Genomic DNA, 18,018 nt, shown 5'->3' on the forward strand with positions numbered 1-18,018 from the left:
GAACAAAATTCGAGGCGGTGGATATTCACCCAGTTTGATTAAGCGCCATTTAAGAAGGGTATTAGTACCTGTGGCGAAACTCGACAGGGAATGGATTGGGACTCCTTTTATTCAACATAAAACAGAAACGTCTGAGTGCATTCGAAAGATTCTAAACAAGGCTAACATAAGAGTAGCCTTCCAAGATGAAAACATCATGTACTCTGCAATTCAAACGATTGAACTCGATTTATCATCTGTAAAGTATGTACCAGCTACTAGTTTCGATCACCGAAAAATGGGAGTGTGAGACAGCCTGGACACACCTTGGAGGCGATGGCATATTCAGTTAGTTTGAGAAGTGAGCAGCTACGTATTGAAGGCAGCAGCATTGATGCAAGAGAGTTACTGACGGAGCGATTGGGCCGTTCCTGCCAGTGTCATTAACCGCTGGTGAGTTGAATCCCGGGTCCCCATCCAGGGAGGCGGAAATGGTCGACCCGAATCACAATATACAAGCAAGTCGGGGTCATGCTACTAGGGTAAGTGCTTTAAGAAAAGCAAAAAAGCTCGAAAACTCGAAGGGCTGTATTGTGGCTCCACTAAACTATAGGGGCAGGCTCTGTTTATTCAAGAGAGGTAGCAAACAGAATCACTTGTACTGTGCACGCAATGTGAAAGCTGGTTAAATCAGTGGAGCTCTGGTCACTTATAACAACAAATGGTGCAGTAGCCCCGACAGTCCGGTGACGACTATGAAACAACGGTGTTTCTGGAGACGAAAAAAGTGGAAACAAGACGATTCACCATGCAAACGTCTGTTGCATCCAACAGGAAAAGACAGATTTGATAAGACATGGACACGTGACTGATATGATTTTAGAATATTCGCAGTAATGTTGAAAATATGTGAAAAACTGTTCTCCACAGGAAACAGTCCAGGCAAACCGCAAGATTAGGGAATGTGACCAGGGGTGCGGCGACTCTGCTGAGGAGTTACGGGACTTACTTTGCGATGGAAGTACTCCTCTTCGTGTTTGGCCTCACGTTTCCCGAATGAACCACCAGCATCGCGAATATGTCCGCCACCTCCGCCACCCTTAGAAAAGTAAGGGAGAATAAGGATTGATAGAAGGCACATCAAGTGGGATGATCACCGGTTACCTTCTATTGACTCGCAAAACAAACTGGTAACAAGATGAATAGCTAACTTGTCGAATTCTTCACCAAGCGACATTTTCTGCTGATCGTCATTAGCTTTTGAAGGTGAGTGGTGCACCAAAACCCCCGTCCCCGATTGTCCCCACGATACTCCATATCAATTCACTCGTTCACTTCTATCTAATCGGGCATTACCCAGCAGTAATTTATCGGTGACTTCATCAGTCGTTGTTCACAAATGAGTTTGAAAAAAAAACCGTTCAGCTGTAGCACCCTTCCGGTGCCTAACTGCCATGCCACCCGAAGGTTGCACGAGGGCTGGGATACTGCCAGGTCGCCCAAGCCTAGACAGGGAATGAGTTTGAGTTTGAATGAGTTTGAAATAGCTCAGCGGCCATTGCATCCAAAGGTCCGTGGCTTTCTGGTTGTTCCTGCCTAGGATTGAGTAACTTTGCAGAACCTCAGAAACTTTGTCACTTACATTGCACTGCAGCTATGCACCGAAAGAGTGCCACAGCTGAACGACTCGCCCATAGGTTACGGAACTGTCGGTTCGGAGCGAAACTTCACTGTTCAAGGTAAGATCCGACCTGTTTTTAACTTCTAGCATGATAAATTTTGTCATTATGAAAAAAGTCCAAGTTATGCAACCAATTAAGGAAGAAAAGGTTAACGCAGGTATTTGCAAATTCACAATCCGACGAACCCCACATCGAACTTAGTCTCAGCCACGCCGGTGCACTTCTTATGCGAGTCTGGGGTATCAGAAACCTAGCACAACAATGGTTGAGGTAATGGTCAACACACCGATGTCATGCAGAAAATTGTGCTGTTGCATCTATGCTTGCATAGATTGACCTTCGATCTAGTAAACTGTTTGCTGCCAGAGCCGTATACGTATGAAGCAACTTCGCTGCATGATCATCTGAGATACCCAGAAGCTAGGATTGAAACGACAGGAGTAACAGCACCACATACATTATACAGTCAAGCATACTCAGTAGGGTCACATATGGTGCAGAAAAACTAGTTGATGGTAAACTTGTACCTGCGCAATCAACCAACCAAGCCTGAAATGGATGTTTAATGCTCATCCACAGCGTGAGAAAAGCAAATGCCTGATCTACCGCTGCGATTGAAGCCAGAGAAAACCTAACCACAGATACGAATAGGTCACCCAAACCCAGTCAGGGGCTAGCAAAAAGTCAATGCTGGATCTGAACAATGAAACTCACAGTTAGTTGCTCGCGCTTATCAATGGGCTCCCCTAAGCGTAAGTTTCGTCTGTCCGGATGAAAGGTACATTTCTAAAAAATTACCTAATATACAGTCAACATGAACCGGATTTGCAGCACAGTAATAAACTAGTGCTCTTTGGGTACTATTTGAAAATATCTCTCGAACAAGCAAACCGATAGATTTCATCGCAAATTTCGAGAGGCATCAAGACCTCATAGAAACTTCAATGGAGACTTTAGTCAGGGGATGCGCCATGTGTCAAAAGCTGCGTCGCCTTGGTCATGTGCACGCCGAATCACCATTTACTGAAAAGTTACGTTTTGCATAACTAATTCAGTGATGCAAGCAGAAAAGTGGTCAACCCTTGACCTAGCAGGGGGAAATCAACTACGAAAAGTTTGGATGCTGTCGGTAGACCCCTTCTAGAATAAGGTCTGCTGCGGGACGTAGTCTTTGATAATGTATCTACGAATTCAAGAATTTAATTGGTCAGCTGTAGCGCCCTTTCGGTGCCTTGACACCCGAAGGGAGCACGAGGGCTGAGATACCGCCAGGTTGCCCAAGCCTAGACAGGGGAAGTCGAGAGGCGTAGGTGGGGTTCGAACCACGAACCTTCAAGTCAGTAAATTTGCGCTCCAACCACTTGAGCCATCTCAAGAAATGACAGTGAATGTCACATCTCGGAAGGTACACTAGGTCTGAGTCTGTTGTGATAGACGGAGTCCACTCACGAGCTGCTTTTGTCAATTTGCGGCATAAAAAGGCATGCCACTTGGTCCCAATGGACAAGTGTACCGCAAAACAGTGCGGGCTGTTCTGCTGTATGGCTGCGATATATGGCCACTTCTGTTGAAATGTACGAGACGTACAGGTTTTTGGTCGCCGATCTCTCAGAACTATAGTTGGAACCAGCGAATTCGCAGCAAGGGTGATCAAGAAACGGGTGTTTGGTGAAACAGAAGGCACTTCAGTCAAGGAATCAATCTGGCACTGTCACCCAGTGTCTAGGCGATGAGCTACGCATGCCTAGTTACCGCCTTCCGAGAACAGTGCTGTTTTGCATGCCTAATTTGGAGCGGCAGAAACTCAAGGGTGTAAAAAAAATATGACATTCCAGAAGGGGATGAGGAGGACACCACCGCCTTCCGAGAACAGTGCTGTTTTGCAAGCCTAATTTGGAGCGGCAGAAACTCAGGGGTGTAAAAAAATATGACATCCCAGAAGGGGATGAGGAGGACACTAAAATATTTGGGTGGTGTTTTCCTCCAGAATACAGCGAATTCGCAGCAAGGGTGATCAAGAAACGGGTGTTTGGTGAAACAGAAGGCACTTCAGTCAAGGAATCAATCTGGCACTGTCACCCAGTGTCTAGGCGATGAGCTACGCATGCCTAGTTACCGCCTTCCGAGAACAGTGCTGTTTTGCAAGCCTAATTTGGAGCGGCAGAAACTCAGGGGTGTAAAAAAATATGACATCCCAGAAGGGGATGAGGAGGACACTAAAATATTTGGGTGGTGTTTATCCTCCAGAATAGGGTCCACGTGACCTCCTCTGTGTTGGCCTGAAGAATACGGCGGCTAGCTGGTCTCAGTCAGTTTCTATCCAGATTGTCAGACTGAATGTTGGAGGTACGGGTACATTGGATATTTGTGCTAGGCCCCTCCTCATCCTGTTTTTCTCTTGTTTCCATCACAGCTTTACTCAAATCAATTGACGTGATTGTACGACAGTGAAACATCGGTGTTTTCATCTAGTGTCGCTGTCAGTAGTGACGATAATGACTAACATGGGCCAAACAGCTGTACAGTGCTCCCAGGATTTTCAGAATAAGTTGAATCTGAAGTATAAAACAAAGCGTTCAACATTCCAGCTTATCCAGAGCTTCAATCACACAAGCCCGATGATAGTCGTCATTTGTCAAGAAGCGTTGAACACAAATGCTGAAGTGTGAAAAATTCCACGTGAAGAACTTTGTGGTTTATTCAAAACGGCAAAGATTTTACTGGGAAAATCACTGATACAGAAGGGTTCCGCGATCGGTCTCACCGTGGACAAAATAAAGAGGCGCATGGAGCCGCCAAGCATTCATTTAAAGGTTTAGCTCCGAGAGCACTACAATCGAGTTTCTCGAGAGTTAATCACCTGCGGAACAGAGCAGTAGTTCACCTGGGTTCTGTAAATATTGAACTGAATTGCATGTCTCCTGTTCGATTAGCTCAGGTGGTTAAGGTTTATTACAGCATCCCCCCAATCACTCACGCAGCACTTAGAGGAAATAGTTCTCATAAACCCAAATTTTCACACCGGGCGTACAGCGTGCCTTCTTCATAAGGAACGCTTCGGACGCTGAAGTTTTGCGATTCAAAGACAATCAGTTGACAGTGTCATTGGTATCCTTGTCATCATTACGCTTACCAGATAAAACCAAATACACCGGGCTCAATTTGTAAGAAACAAATCAAAATATGACCAGTGATAAGCCAATATTAGTTGAACGCGCCTCATATCTTTTGGTTTATATTTGTGATGACAGTAGGAATACTTCATGCAGCCGCGTCTTTTTCTGAGAAGACCGAGGGTGTTTACATACGACGAAGTAACCACGAGACTGCGAATAAAAGTACTGTCAAACATTGTTAGATTTGACATGCTCTTGCAAGCGAGGGCTCATGAGGAGGTAACAAAGTGGAGGCTAAGCGCTTAGGAGTTGTTTCATGCAAGTAAATTGCCTTTGTGACCAGAAAATAGTGTTTTGTTAGTGGGCGGAAACCCTTCAAGGTTACAAAACACCTCACGTGCACTCGAATAACGGTCGTTACAAGGGAGTGTTGTATGAGATTGGGTAGGAGGCTTGTCACAGAATTGAATTTATCGCGTCAACGTAAATTCTGGGCATTTTCTCCGCGAGAGACTACCAAAAATGAGATCGAACTGCAGGACGGTGTGGTGAAAAGCAGTCACATAAATATGTGCTGAGATACTGCTGGAACCAAAAGGATACTACTTCTGTTTGCGGTACTCCAGCTAATGAAACGCCGATAAAACCCTAGCAGGGAGAATAATCGTAACTTGTCGAAGAAAAGCTTCTGATTCTGGTAATGACGATGAGACGAAAACACCGTCATTTACGCGTACCTTGTGATTGACATGGATATATCACTACGGCTGCAAAGTTCCGCCACTGATCAATGACTTGACATAATTGGATCGATAATCCGTCCGGGCTGGGTGTGAAGAGGCCCTTGTTAGGACATGCCGCGGAAGCGCCATGCGTACCAACGAAGACGGTGTTGGGTGGAGCAACCTAAGATATCTCAGTATTGGTCCAGTTTCTGATAGCAAGAACTGTTCTTGCCGTTATATCATGGCTCACTTGTTTCCGGTAGGCACCTTCGTTTGAAGCTCTCATTTCAGTTTGGTGAAGAAGTGCCCGAATTAAAAGTTTAGCAGAACCAGAGCGACCATAAGGACGCCATTCTCATGTTAACGAACTAGTATGGATCGTATCGGATGAGGATTGGCAAGAACATTGGATAGAGTAATCCTTGCCTAAGAGGTAAACACAGGTGGCAATAGTCGGTCGATCTTATAGGTGGTATCCATTAGGACAGTATAGTACCCCCACCTACGAGTTCACTTTTGGGAGTAGCATATTTGGAAGTTTTGCTACAATCAGTGTGAAATGCAACAAAGACCTCCGGTCAAAGCTGTTTAAACTGTTATATTACAACTCCACTCCCTGAAAACGTTCTTGTCAAAAAGATTTTGGTGTTCTCTGTGGCTGAGAACGTGGTTTGTCTGCGGCCTCACTGAAGTCAATCCGCGATATTAAGAAAAGCTACGCGTGATCACCCATGCTGTGCTTCAATCCAAGAACATAAATTGGAGAACGACTGAGTGCACAGTGGTACTTGTGCTGAACTCTCGGACACGATAGAGAACAATCAAGATTTGCCACTCTCAGCTAGAAGTCACCTAGTGTCGCGGAAATTGGGGGGTGAACAATGAGAATTCTACATTTCGCTTGAAATTGGATTGAAAACCGTCAAATGCAACAGGGAAAAGATTTCCAGGGCAACAACATCGCAACATGCACAAAAAATGCCAAAGCTGAATTCACGCGTGAGTAACGCAACACCCCCTCCAGCAATTTATTTGTGTCGTTATGCGTCACAGCCTTTGTGAGAGGGATGGCCTTCCGCTTTGGATCGGTACAGAAACGAAGTCTGACTCTTAATTCGAGCCCTGCTGATAAGAGTAAACACAATTATTGTGGTTGCCATCCTCATTTGTCTCAATGTAGGGCCACAACAAACAAGCAAATCAGTTTTCTCGCAGTCGGAATCGTGTTCAGGAAGTCCTTAAGAGCTGTCACAATCGGGACGTAAGGCTTTATTTGGTGGTGCAGTCTGTTCTATCAAAGTTACCGTGTTTAACCTGATAAAGCCAATAGCAATAATAATGTTCCAGCCATGGCACCAGTTCGGTGCATAGCTGCCGTGCAACTTGAAGGAACAGCGACGGACGTAACAATACCAGGTTGCCGACGTTTAGACATGAACAACCAAAAGATTGGGTTCAAATTACAAACCTTTCGGACAGTAGTTTCGCAATTCAAAGAAAAGGCGGTTCTGCACGCTAGAAATCTGACCACTTCCACCTCGCATCCCCGGAAAGTCTGGATGCTGTTGGTACGTCCCCCTTCTAGAATAAGTTCCGCTGCGGGAATTCAAGAAATGACAGTGAATGTCACATCTCGGAAGGTACATTAGGTCTGAGTCTGTTGTGATAGACGAAGTGAATTCATGAGTTTTTTTTGTCAAGTTGCGGCATAAAAAGGTGGTGCATAGCTGCCGTGCAACTTGAAGGAACAGCGACGGACGTAACAATACCAGGTTGCCGACGTTTAGACATGAACAACCAAAAGATTGGGTTCAAATTACAAACCTTTCGGACAGTAGTTTCGCAATTCAAAGAAAAGGCGGTTCTGCACGCTAGAAATCTGACCACTTCCACCTCGCATCCCGGGTTCTAGAATCAACAAGGAGACACCTTCTTGTCCCGCCAAGTAGCTGATTCAAGTAACAAGAGGAAACGCCGCTGCTAACACTTGTACCGCTGCGCCAGGGCGGAAGATCGTTTTATAGGTACATTTTGTACGCCCCAGTCGTGGATATTCAGCATCGTCGATCAGCCGAGATATTTTAAAAACTTCGCTTCACGACACCTGAGTACCAATCAGCCTCCATTATTCTGGTGTGGTGATGTGCTCGGTTATAATTTTTGACAAACCCGATGGACCATATGCTCCTGAAGCTGTGGTGTGAAAGGATGAGATAAAAACCTGTGGTGTCTAGCTGCCACGCCACCTTAAGGAAGCCCAAAGGCTGAGATTCTGTAAGGTTGCCAAAGACTAGGCGAGAGCGGTCGAACCACAGACCCTCCGATCAACAAGTTTGCGCCTTAACTATTGAGCTATCTCGAGCTCAAGCTCAAGCAACTATTGGGACCGAATTTAGGTGTGGTACATTTTCGGTGCATTGTTGACATGCAGCTTGAAGGGACGCATGAGAGCTTAAATACTGTAAAGTCACCTAAAGTTAGATAGAGGCGATTGAAAGACCAAGGGCAGAGTTCGTACCAAGAACCCCTGGTAAACAGAGGAAGTCTCGAACTTTGAACATACCTCGACCATTTAATCAACCCTCTAATATGACGGGATCGAGTATCGGGAAAATGACCTGTTTCGTAAGCGAACTTATCACATGTTGTCGTGTTGCAGTTCTCAGTGTTCATCGGGGTCCCTTGCTCCATTGCTTGCTGGAAGCTGCTGAGTGAGCCCAGCGAATAAATTCAGTGAGCCTTTGAATATCGATAATCCGTCCTCTTAGCCTAAACCAAACAGCAGAGATGCAGCGCCAGTGGTCCTTACTGCGAATTATCAACATTACGCAACTTACGAGTCTGCTGAGAAATCTGAGTTGAAGACCTCCCGGTTAGTAGCTGCAGACTACAATGTTCGGGCACGAAGGGCTGATCAGCAGTGTGAGCAACTCGCACTAGGTGCCACTCATTCTTCAGCCACGGAAGTCACACCACGTGGTCACGTCTTGACCGGCTCCTCGAATGATGGCTGGTCAGATGTGAATCATCCTTCCGAGCTACTCCTTACTACTATGAGTAAACTAGTTGGCTATTGCCCAGAAGTCACTGCCCACCGATTAGCTCACTTTCGCCTAACAACCGCATGTCTTGGTTTTGCTCTGAGGGCTCTCTGCCGTTTCGTCAGGCAACCGCCTAACTAGCACCAGAGGTCTTAAACGATATTACAGGCATAGAGGAAAAAGCCGCCTAGGAGGCATCTCTTGTCGAATTCCAAGCTTTTAGCTTACTAGACGTATCCTATAGAAACCTCCAGGTTTTCTAAAATCATCACTTCGGTGAATGTTATAACTGGTTGAGGGGTTCCTTGACGAGGGGACTACCGCACTTGGCCGTTGGTGTTAGGAGGGGCTAGAATTCACCCCGATTAACGTTTTAGTAAGCTGAACGAATTCATTTGGCTCGAGCTGCTTGTATCAAAATGTGACGGCTGGAAAGCAAACACCGAGCGGCCGAAACGAACCGCTTAGTTATCATGAACATAACCATATCGACACAGCTTCCAGATGTCATATTAAGACTGCAATTGAAACAGAGACTATTGGGTTGGTAACTAGCGCCATACCTTTCAAGCTACCTCACACATTACAGCAACGAATCGAAAAAGTGAAATTCCTGACCATCTTTGCTACTTTATGAAAGAGCGAATGGCATTCCTGAAGTTGGATTGTGTCAAAGAGGAACATGAAAACTGAGGCAGGTAAAGCAATTCCGTGATGTCATCATATAGGGTGTCCAAAACACAGACCACTGCTTTACAAAAACTATTTTTCATTCGAAAAATTGCCGCCACGGTCAAACAGTTCAATGCCAGCGAGTATACAGTTGGATGAAAGCTAGAACTTTAACATTGTTGTCATCGTTAATGGCTGCCCAGTTGTAACACCCTTTCAGAGTCTAGCCGCTATGCCACCCGAAAAAAGCACGAGAGATACTAAGATACTATCAGTTTACTCAGGCCTATACAAGAGCAGACGAAATGCCAAGTTAGGGTTCGAATCACGGACCTCCTGGCCAGTAAGTTCACGCCCTAACCAATGAACCACCTCGAGCTCAGTGAAAGGTCATGGGAAGTAAACTAGTGGTAAACTACTACTAATAGTTAGATAGGATCACCCTGTTGGATACTGAGAAGCAATCCAAGCATCAATAAGCATTCCATAGCAAGCGTCGCACCAATACATCATGCCACAGGAAACATGGTGAACAAAGTCTCCGTAGTTTCGTCCGATCTATTAGGACGTGCAAAGCAACAAAAACGCATTGCCATTAATGTGCAAGCATTGGTTACACCCGTCGTCGGCAAACGAGCTCAAGAATAAAGGATGTCGCGATGAAAATTTACAAAACGAACTATGAACAAGGGCAAATAAAGCAGAAAAGTTGCAAACCTTGCCTGCCCCACGACCGAGTTCATCACCAGGATACATACGTATACATCTGGAAAGTGAAAACGACAATAGTAAAAAAGAAGAAGACAGTAACTGATACTAAAAGAATCAAAGCCAGTAACTGCAACGAAAGAAAGAGGGAAAATCACAGGACTAAAAGGCACCAGTTGAGACGGCGTAGTTGGCTTATTTCTTAGGATTAACGATGTAATGTTTTTCAGGTAGGCCAAACAGATGAGTCACATAACGAGCCGCGGTGAACAGGTAGTCACTCAACCGATTCAAGTAGCGTATGACCTCTGGTTCCACGACTGGATGAGGCACACTTGTGTTCAGAAGCACAACACGACGTTCGGCTCTTCGGCAGACAGCCCGAGCCAAATGAAGGGTAGAGCCAGGCAGCCCACCGGATGGAAGTATAAACTGTCGTAGTGGTGGTAGTTCAGTTGTCATTCGGTCAATCCAGGGTTCCAATTCCCCGGAAACCGCCTGGTCAGGAAAATCAATATGTGCGTACCGTTGAGTCCTTCTCGGATGTGGTGTCGGTAATTCATTTTCCGGTTCGGGTAGCGGTGTAGCTATCGAAGATCCCACAGCCTGGAGGCGACACTGGATGCGTTCCAATTCGTCACACAAAGTAGAAATCTTGATATTCGGATCGGCATTTGCCGTGTGCTGGTGGATATGAGCCAGAGCGACAGCAATCGTGCAGGACAGCTCGTCTACTGTCCCCAAAGCTTGAAACACTCGATCTGTTTTGGGTCGTCTCTCTCCAGTGAACAAGTTGGAGAACCCCTTGTCTCCAGTGCGAGTATATATCTTCATGGTACGTTTTGAATAGTGGTTGAGTGCGTCTATCTGACGAGAAACACATTTAGTTGGTCGCATTTGCACAGCTAAGCAATTACGTCGAACTGGATGAATTCTACGAAACCGAAAGAAAATGGCTAGACTGAGTTCCGGAATGAGAATATCGCATGGATTACATATTGTCAGCGAACTTAACAAATAATTAGACAGAATAGAATAAAATCAGGGAGGAATTACCGCGCCTTTTTCAAAGGGAATCTCTGATACAAAGCAGCTTGTCTCGATGAGCCCACATATTTAATTTCATTCACAATCGGCAATGGACCTCATGTTCTGACAACAAGGATTGCGACAGGTGACTTGCAGTGGTCGGCATGCGCACCACCATGATCTTCTAAACCAACTCTAGATACACCAAGCTGAAGATCAGCGGCATCTGGCAACAGAACGTTTGAGGAAACCATAGTACTCTGTCATCTACACCACTGGTTTCCTAAGTTACGGCTGGTTGTACCTTAATTAATTCTGCTTACCAATGCTACAAAATGTAGCTGGCAACTAAGCTGTCACCATTCACAGCGTCCATATGGAATGCGTGTTCTTTTCCGCTCTGCACTCTCAGGCGGTTAGCTGCCAGCGCCAGAGCTACCCGTGTTATCACAGAAAGCGAAGAAAATCGATTAAGAAACTGACTCTCAGAAGCAAGGACGAAAAATCGACGGCTTATCTAAAATACTGTATTGTTATTCGATTATTTATCGTTTGGCAACGTCACACCAGTGCCTCAGATTCTGCTTAACAATCAGTGGACACGTTCTGCGGATTTGAGTTCCGTCCAAGGACTCTTTTGGTTCACACTGTGTATGCTTAGGCTCATATTCAAGACATCGTGTTTGCAGCCGATGAGTAACCGGCTCGAATTTGGTTTACAGAAGCTGTTGGATCACAAGTGCAATCCAGATTCAGAAACTACGAGTTAAACAAGTATCTTTCTCCTGATGTTGTTTCCAAAAGTGCACCTTGGAGGCTAGTAGTGGTGACTAATCAAGACTCTGTTCATATTTGGTCCACCGACTACCATACAATGCGTTTGCGAAGAGATGCAAAATCTATGTAATTGGAGCAGAACACAACACCAAGTTCCTCAACCAGCAAGCCAGTACGGGCGCTTCGATAAGGATGGATAAACTTAAACTTAGCCACTCTGCAGTTTGCTGCCACAAAACAAGAACGCATTAGCGTACTGGCAATCGGAACACAATACTATAAATTCACAAGCCAGAATGAATGAACGAATGAAGGGATATCAGGCAAATATGATGTATAATATATATAATACAGGCAAATGAAAAATAATATTCATCCCTCTGGGATTCTGTATCCTTGTGAGAGGAACTTTCCAGTTCCATTAGATTGTCATCATCATCATCAAAGACAGCAACATCAGTGTTGGCACTGATGCTTCACTCCATTAGATTGTACTCAAGGTTGACTTCGGCAGGGGGTCTGATTACGAAAAGTTCGAAGACAATCTTATGGAGAATTCAAAACTATCCCCTAATACGGGCCTACTAATGTGTTACACTGTGACAGTGGCAACTGCCATTTGTCGATTATGTGGAGGTTCGAAGCGAATTACTTGTGAATTGACGACGACAGCTCCGATGAAATAACGCCACTGGGTAGGCGACCTGACCATCCATAAACAAGGAAAATGCCAACGAGACTGAGCTTGATGGTTGTGTAGTCATCTACCTTTGGAAATGACGAAAATGGTCCCTGTCAGGAGGTGGTCTCTCAGAAACTGGGAGATTATTCAGTTGACCAGTGGGCCATCAACAGGTAGTGTTGTTTATAGCAGTTGCTAAATGAATATATGGGTTCCTTCTAGCAAGCTCACAAATGCGTCCACCAACTTGCAAAGACGAAGTTATCCCAGAGAGACTGCCGAAAACCGTTACTTACTACTTGATCAATTACTTTAGTTTGGTCATCGGCACGTTAATAAGCGACGACAAATAGCGTCAATGATGAAAATCTAGCAACTCAGTCAAAAATAAAAAATAAATCACTGTCCAATCAACAGAGCGGTATTCACTTCCGTTTCCGTTTTTGAGACGTGATTTCATTAGGTTCCAACAGATTTGTTTGCTTGTATTTGGGAGAGTCCCTTTTCTGGTTCGCGAACAAGTTGAGAGGGCCCCAGCTGAATCGTCTTTTTTGTCCGTTTAAATGAACCTCAGACCATTTCCCGTAAAACCAAAATCTGTTTTCTACCCCGTTTTCGGATGAATGCAGTCCTCAGCAATACTTCTCATCGGAACTGTGCTGCGGGGTCTCCAAGTGCTCAGGCCGATAGGGATGACCACTATACTATGCAATGGTAAGGTGGTTGACTTGTCTTAAAAAGCACGAATGGACTGTCTTGGGTTTATGTCTACGAAGGGATGACGTTTATAGGGGTGATTTGAAAGTGAGGTGGCCACACACACACTGTAAATGTTGGTATAAATGAAGATGCGTAAACCGATCTCCAGCCTCTATCTTCCCTCGGCCAGTGGCTATCTACCTGTTACAGTTCATAAGCAGGCTCAACATCCATTTAGTTGACGCCGTTCAGCTTCCTAACTTGGTATTCTGAATGTGGTAGTTTACGTGTACTGACAATGCAACCTATCCTGTGAAAGCGCGGCACCAAATGGGACAGAACTCCGTGGAAAAAAACGGTAGAATGAAATCGGTTAGAGGATCTATGAAATACCGAAAAATCGCATCAATATGGGGCAAATGGACGTCATAAGAATAAATCGGTAAGGTGGGACTCGGTAGAGGCTTGGAGAGAAAGTCTACTCGAGTCCTGAAACATGACTGCAATTTTGGGAAAACGGTGGAGAACTCCATAGACAGACAGTCCTGGAGGAAATAGAAAAGGATACACTCATTTCGTATTACTCAAGATAAAATTGAATCCGTCGTTTGTGATGTCTTCATCTGTTTGTGCTGCCTCATGCTGGTGTGGTAGTCGAGGTATCGGAGTGTTTTCTTGAAATAGCGTACTACTCGAGTATTGTGAAGTGACCATTGTGCAGCACAATCAACTGAAGGATATCAAAAACGAGATTCAGTTGAGCCTAATAACACCAAAACTATCTCCAAAATGGGTGTTTCGCAGAGCATAAGGTTGACGGAAACTCGGAACCCAGGCCTACCTAAGGAAATCCAGGAAGAGCGAAACCGTCCTGTAGAGCAAAGGCGAGTTGGATGACCAAACGATTGTGAGGGGAAGTAGAGCACTTACTGGAGCAGTGGTGAATAAGGGGTGGGAGAGGCTACGTCTGGACATTCTCGACAAAAGGGAAGTCAGAAGGACGCACGCCGAATTAGAGACACGAAAGATATGCGGAAGAGCCAGAATCCTGAATATGATGTAAATGTTGCATTGTGGGATGGGCCTGTGACTTGTAGAAAGGACATTACGAGGGGAGAATATTCACAGAAGCGGAAGAAAGGTTTTCTTGAGGCTAAAGTCCCAGGCGGTTTCGGATATGCCAACCAGTTGAGATCGTACGAAAAAGATAGACTCAGAAGCTAGTAAGTGGATAAGTAGGGGGTACAGCTGGAGTAAGTAAACAGTATGGCAGTTGAGTGCCACTGTTAGTAATGTTGTATTGTCGTTAACGGTAATGATGTCGGTAAAATGCTAGCAGAGAAACGTGTGGGTTTGGTGGGAGTAAATACATCTTCGTTAAACGAGCTCCCTAAAGCGAGATGGCTGCTAGAGCACGAATTTACTGACCATAAGGCCATGGTTCGAACCCGACCTCTCGACTTCCCCTGTCTAGGCTTGGGCAACCTGGCGGCGACCCAGCCCTCGTGCTTCCTTCTGGTGTTACTGTCGATGGTAGTACGAGAATCGTGTACAACAAGCTGGGAAGGACGGAAGAGTTGGGGGCGCTTGTGTTCCAACAACCTAATGTTTCGACCAACGGCATTAAGGTAAAGACGATCAACTCAATTTGGAATCAGGTTTAGAAAAATGGGGTGGAAATTAGTGTTAACCCACTAAAGGCACTTGTATGGTTATCGACGAAACTAGAAACGGTGATTTCGAAGTTACGAGGTTGAAGCTCGGCAGTCCAGGCTCCAAGCTCAAATATGATATTCGATGCTTAGAAAGGCCGTTCGACACGACAGTAACCGATGGATCTGCGTGCGCATCTACTAACCTACTGCACTTCCGAAACCCGTTCCGTTAACAGGGGAAAACTTCCCCTGCAACATGGTGGTAGACTTTCGCTAGTTTTTACCTTTCCTTTCCACCCTGAGAAACGTATAACTTTTGTCAAGTGCCACACGTCCAAGTGTGCTGTCAGGACATAAAGGATTCAGGTGATCGCATGTGGTCTGCTCTTTGCTTTCTCCTCTCACGAAAAGCTCCAATCTCTTAAACGACCACATTTCTGTTTATATCTCGGACGTCGCTAGACTAGGAACGTGTTGGTCTGAGCTTTTGAGCTCGATTCATCATCATCACCACCACCAAAGACAGCAACATCAGCGTTGGCACCGATGCTTCACTGCCGCACAAGCTTGAAATAAGGCAGCGGTAAGGGCGCGAGCTTACTGACTTTCAGGTTCGTGATTCAAACCTAACCCCGGAATCTCCGCCGCTCCGGTCTAAGGTCCGACAACCTGAAGGCATCTCAGTCCTCGTGCTTCATTCGGGTGACATGGCAGCCACGCAAGGGTACTACAGTTGATCGACTATTATTATTACTTGTTTCTCTTCTGGAGCACTCCCAATAGTCTCTCTGAGCTCAAAGGTTTTATGTTCTCGCTCCCGAACATGTGATAACGCATACACTAACACAGTGGTTGTCACCACTGACCAGAGGCGCAACACCACTGTTGACAAATACCTCATCCTCGATAACCCTTTAGGTGCCTAGCTTTCATACCTACGAAAGGAGGCGCGACCTGGCTGGGACACTGCCAAGTTGCCCAAGCCTAGACAGGAGCAGTCGAGATGCTGAAGTTGGGTTCGAACCACGGATATTGCAGTCCGTAAGCTAGCGGCAGTGAAGCATCAGTGGCAACACTGATGTTGCTGTCCTTGATGATGATGATGATGCCTTAATCACTCAGCTATCTCCAGCCCTAATTATACTCCAAATATTATTGAAATTGTTTAAGGGGGAAACCCGAAGTTAATTCCCCTCAAAGAGTTTGAGGCGCCTAAAACACCAAACACCTAATCAGGTAATCTGAGAACTGACAGTACGAACACCGGTGACATCGTTTAGCCACTACTTCTTACGACGATCCTAGCAAACCGCAGGGTGATTGGAACGTCAGTCCTGACGGTCGACAGCACCAACACACAAACCCCTTCTAGACCCCCACATGCTTCTGATAATTTGCATGTTTAAATCGCAATTTGTGCCATTCTGAATGAAGCACGGTAAACGATGATTTAGCATGTGAAACACATCAAACCAGCATAATCAGTGGCACTGGATGTTCACCTGGACCGAAGAAACTGCCGCACAATATCCGGTTTCTAAAATATCTTGCTGCCGACTCGTCGGTATCATCTGATAACAATACGTTCAAGAACGTGAAGATATCTGAGATGGTTACCTTCTTCTGATCAGACTTAGACATCTTTCCATGCTTGGCCCCGTCCTTTGGAGCTGACTGTCTGGCAGTCACCTCTAGGACACCCCAAGTGAATGCTGTTTCCAGTTACGATCCCTATCTACTTGACGTATATTACACCCATCGCCTGACCAAAGTGTGCATTCCCGTGCAACAAAGTCAACCCCCGTCTAAAACTTCCTCCAAGGAAAACATGGACCCACAGATCATCTGTTTTCAACTCAGCCATCTTCACACATTGGAAATACCCTTGGAGTTTCATTGTGCACATGCATTCATTGATCTCCCAACAACAAGACAGGAAACACGAATTCAAGGGCATAAACTCATGTACCAACTTTTGACTATGCCAGTGGGTGCCATAAAGAGTAAGCTCTACGGGAAGAACCTACCCCGCTTACTGAGAACCGCTTCGTCATGTCCAGTTCCGTAAACCCAGCCTCCATAACGGATGGGTGGTTGTTTGTCTAACATAACGGCTGTCCCGAAGCTAGGATGATTTCCGTGTGTAACGAAAAAAAACAGCGTAAGGTAGCTGGTAGCGGACTCTCGCATCGTGCCTTGGACAGGTCCCAGGCAGCGTACGGGCCTAGCCGATCCAATTCTTAGTGCGATAATGCAGATATTGTCTGAATAACAGGTGAAGTCTTCGGGGGTGGTGTGTGTGGCCATTCCCACCCTTGTCATTAAGTTTGCCTACGTGGTTGGTCGAAATATTTCAGACGGTATAGGTAGAAAACCGGTGTCTGTGTATCGGGTACATGATGGTGAATCATTTACCCATAGACAGGCGATCTGCTGTAGTATCCGATGTAAGATGACCCGACGAGGGTCTAACGAATCATATTTTTGGCTTTCGATAAGCTCTAAAAGCCGCTACAACGCATTTGATTTGCGGTCAAAATGTCTAGCTGAACAACATATCTAGGTCATTTGCGAATGAGACCAGTCATGCTATTCCCTCTGCCTATCGACTTTCCCTGTCTGGGCTTGGACAACCTGGCAGTGTCCCAGCCCTCGTGTTTGCTTCGGGTGGCATGGCAGCTCGGCACCGAAAGGGCGCTACAGCTGAACGATAATCCATTAGTTACTACATAGAAAATCAGTCAATGATTCCGGTTTTCGCTTTAGAGCAAGATGGATACTTACCCCATTGCTACCGGTTTCAAAATATTAGTTGGGTCATTTGTTAATGACCGAATTTCGTTGGGCAAGACAAATCTGAAAAACCGCTGCATCTTGAGGTAGCCAAAAACGTTCGCAGGCAGCAAAGGACGTTAGCGAGGAGGCTGGTCCACCGTGGAACACTGCGCCCGGATTGGTTAAAACGCCACTTCATACCTAGACACTCACGCCGCAGACTATTGGCACATCCAAATTGAGTTCGTCGAAACTATAGGGTTTTTGAAGTCGCTATTTTAATGGGGAGTTATTCTAACCGATTTGCACCTTCCCGTGACTTGTTGCACGTAGCATTTTGTTTAAGTGAGCGAAATGTCAAGGGCATTGACCATCGTTGATTTGCATTTTTTGCCGGTTTACACGACATAAAACACGCAATCGCACTTTAGCATGTTTAGGCGTTCCTCCGTGTTCCTGAAGAATAAAATAACACCTT

At 45.6% G+C, this 18,018-nt stretch overlaps 1 protein-coding gene across 1 annotated transcript; it reads right to left on the reverse strand.

The window, feature by feature from the left end:
• Positions 1 to 982: 982 nt before the first annotated feature.
• On the reverse strand, positions 983 to 17,713 carry T265_14548 (hypothetical protein; the record flags this gene model as incomplete). The annotated part of the gene is made up of 3 exons (XM_009174144.1): positions 983 to 1,078; positions 10,176 to 10,857; positions 17,550 to 17,713. Coding segments are annotated over 3 exons (867 nt in total), but the record flags the coding sequence as incomplete, so codon positions are not given.
• Between the last annotated feature and the right edge of the window lie 305 nt (positions 17,714 to 18,018).

Source organism: Opisthorchis viverrini (assembly GCF_000715545.1).
Source record: "Opisthorchis viverrini unplaced genomic scaffold opera_v5_212, whole genome shotgun sequence".
Classification (NCBI taxonomy): Eukaryota; Metazoa; Platyhelminthes; class Trematoda; order Opisthorchiida; family Opisthorchiidae; genus Opisthorchis; species Opisthorchis viverrini.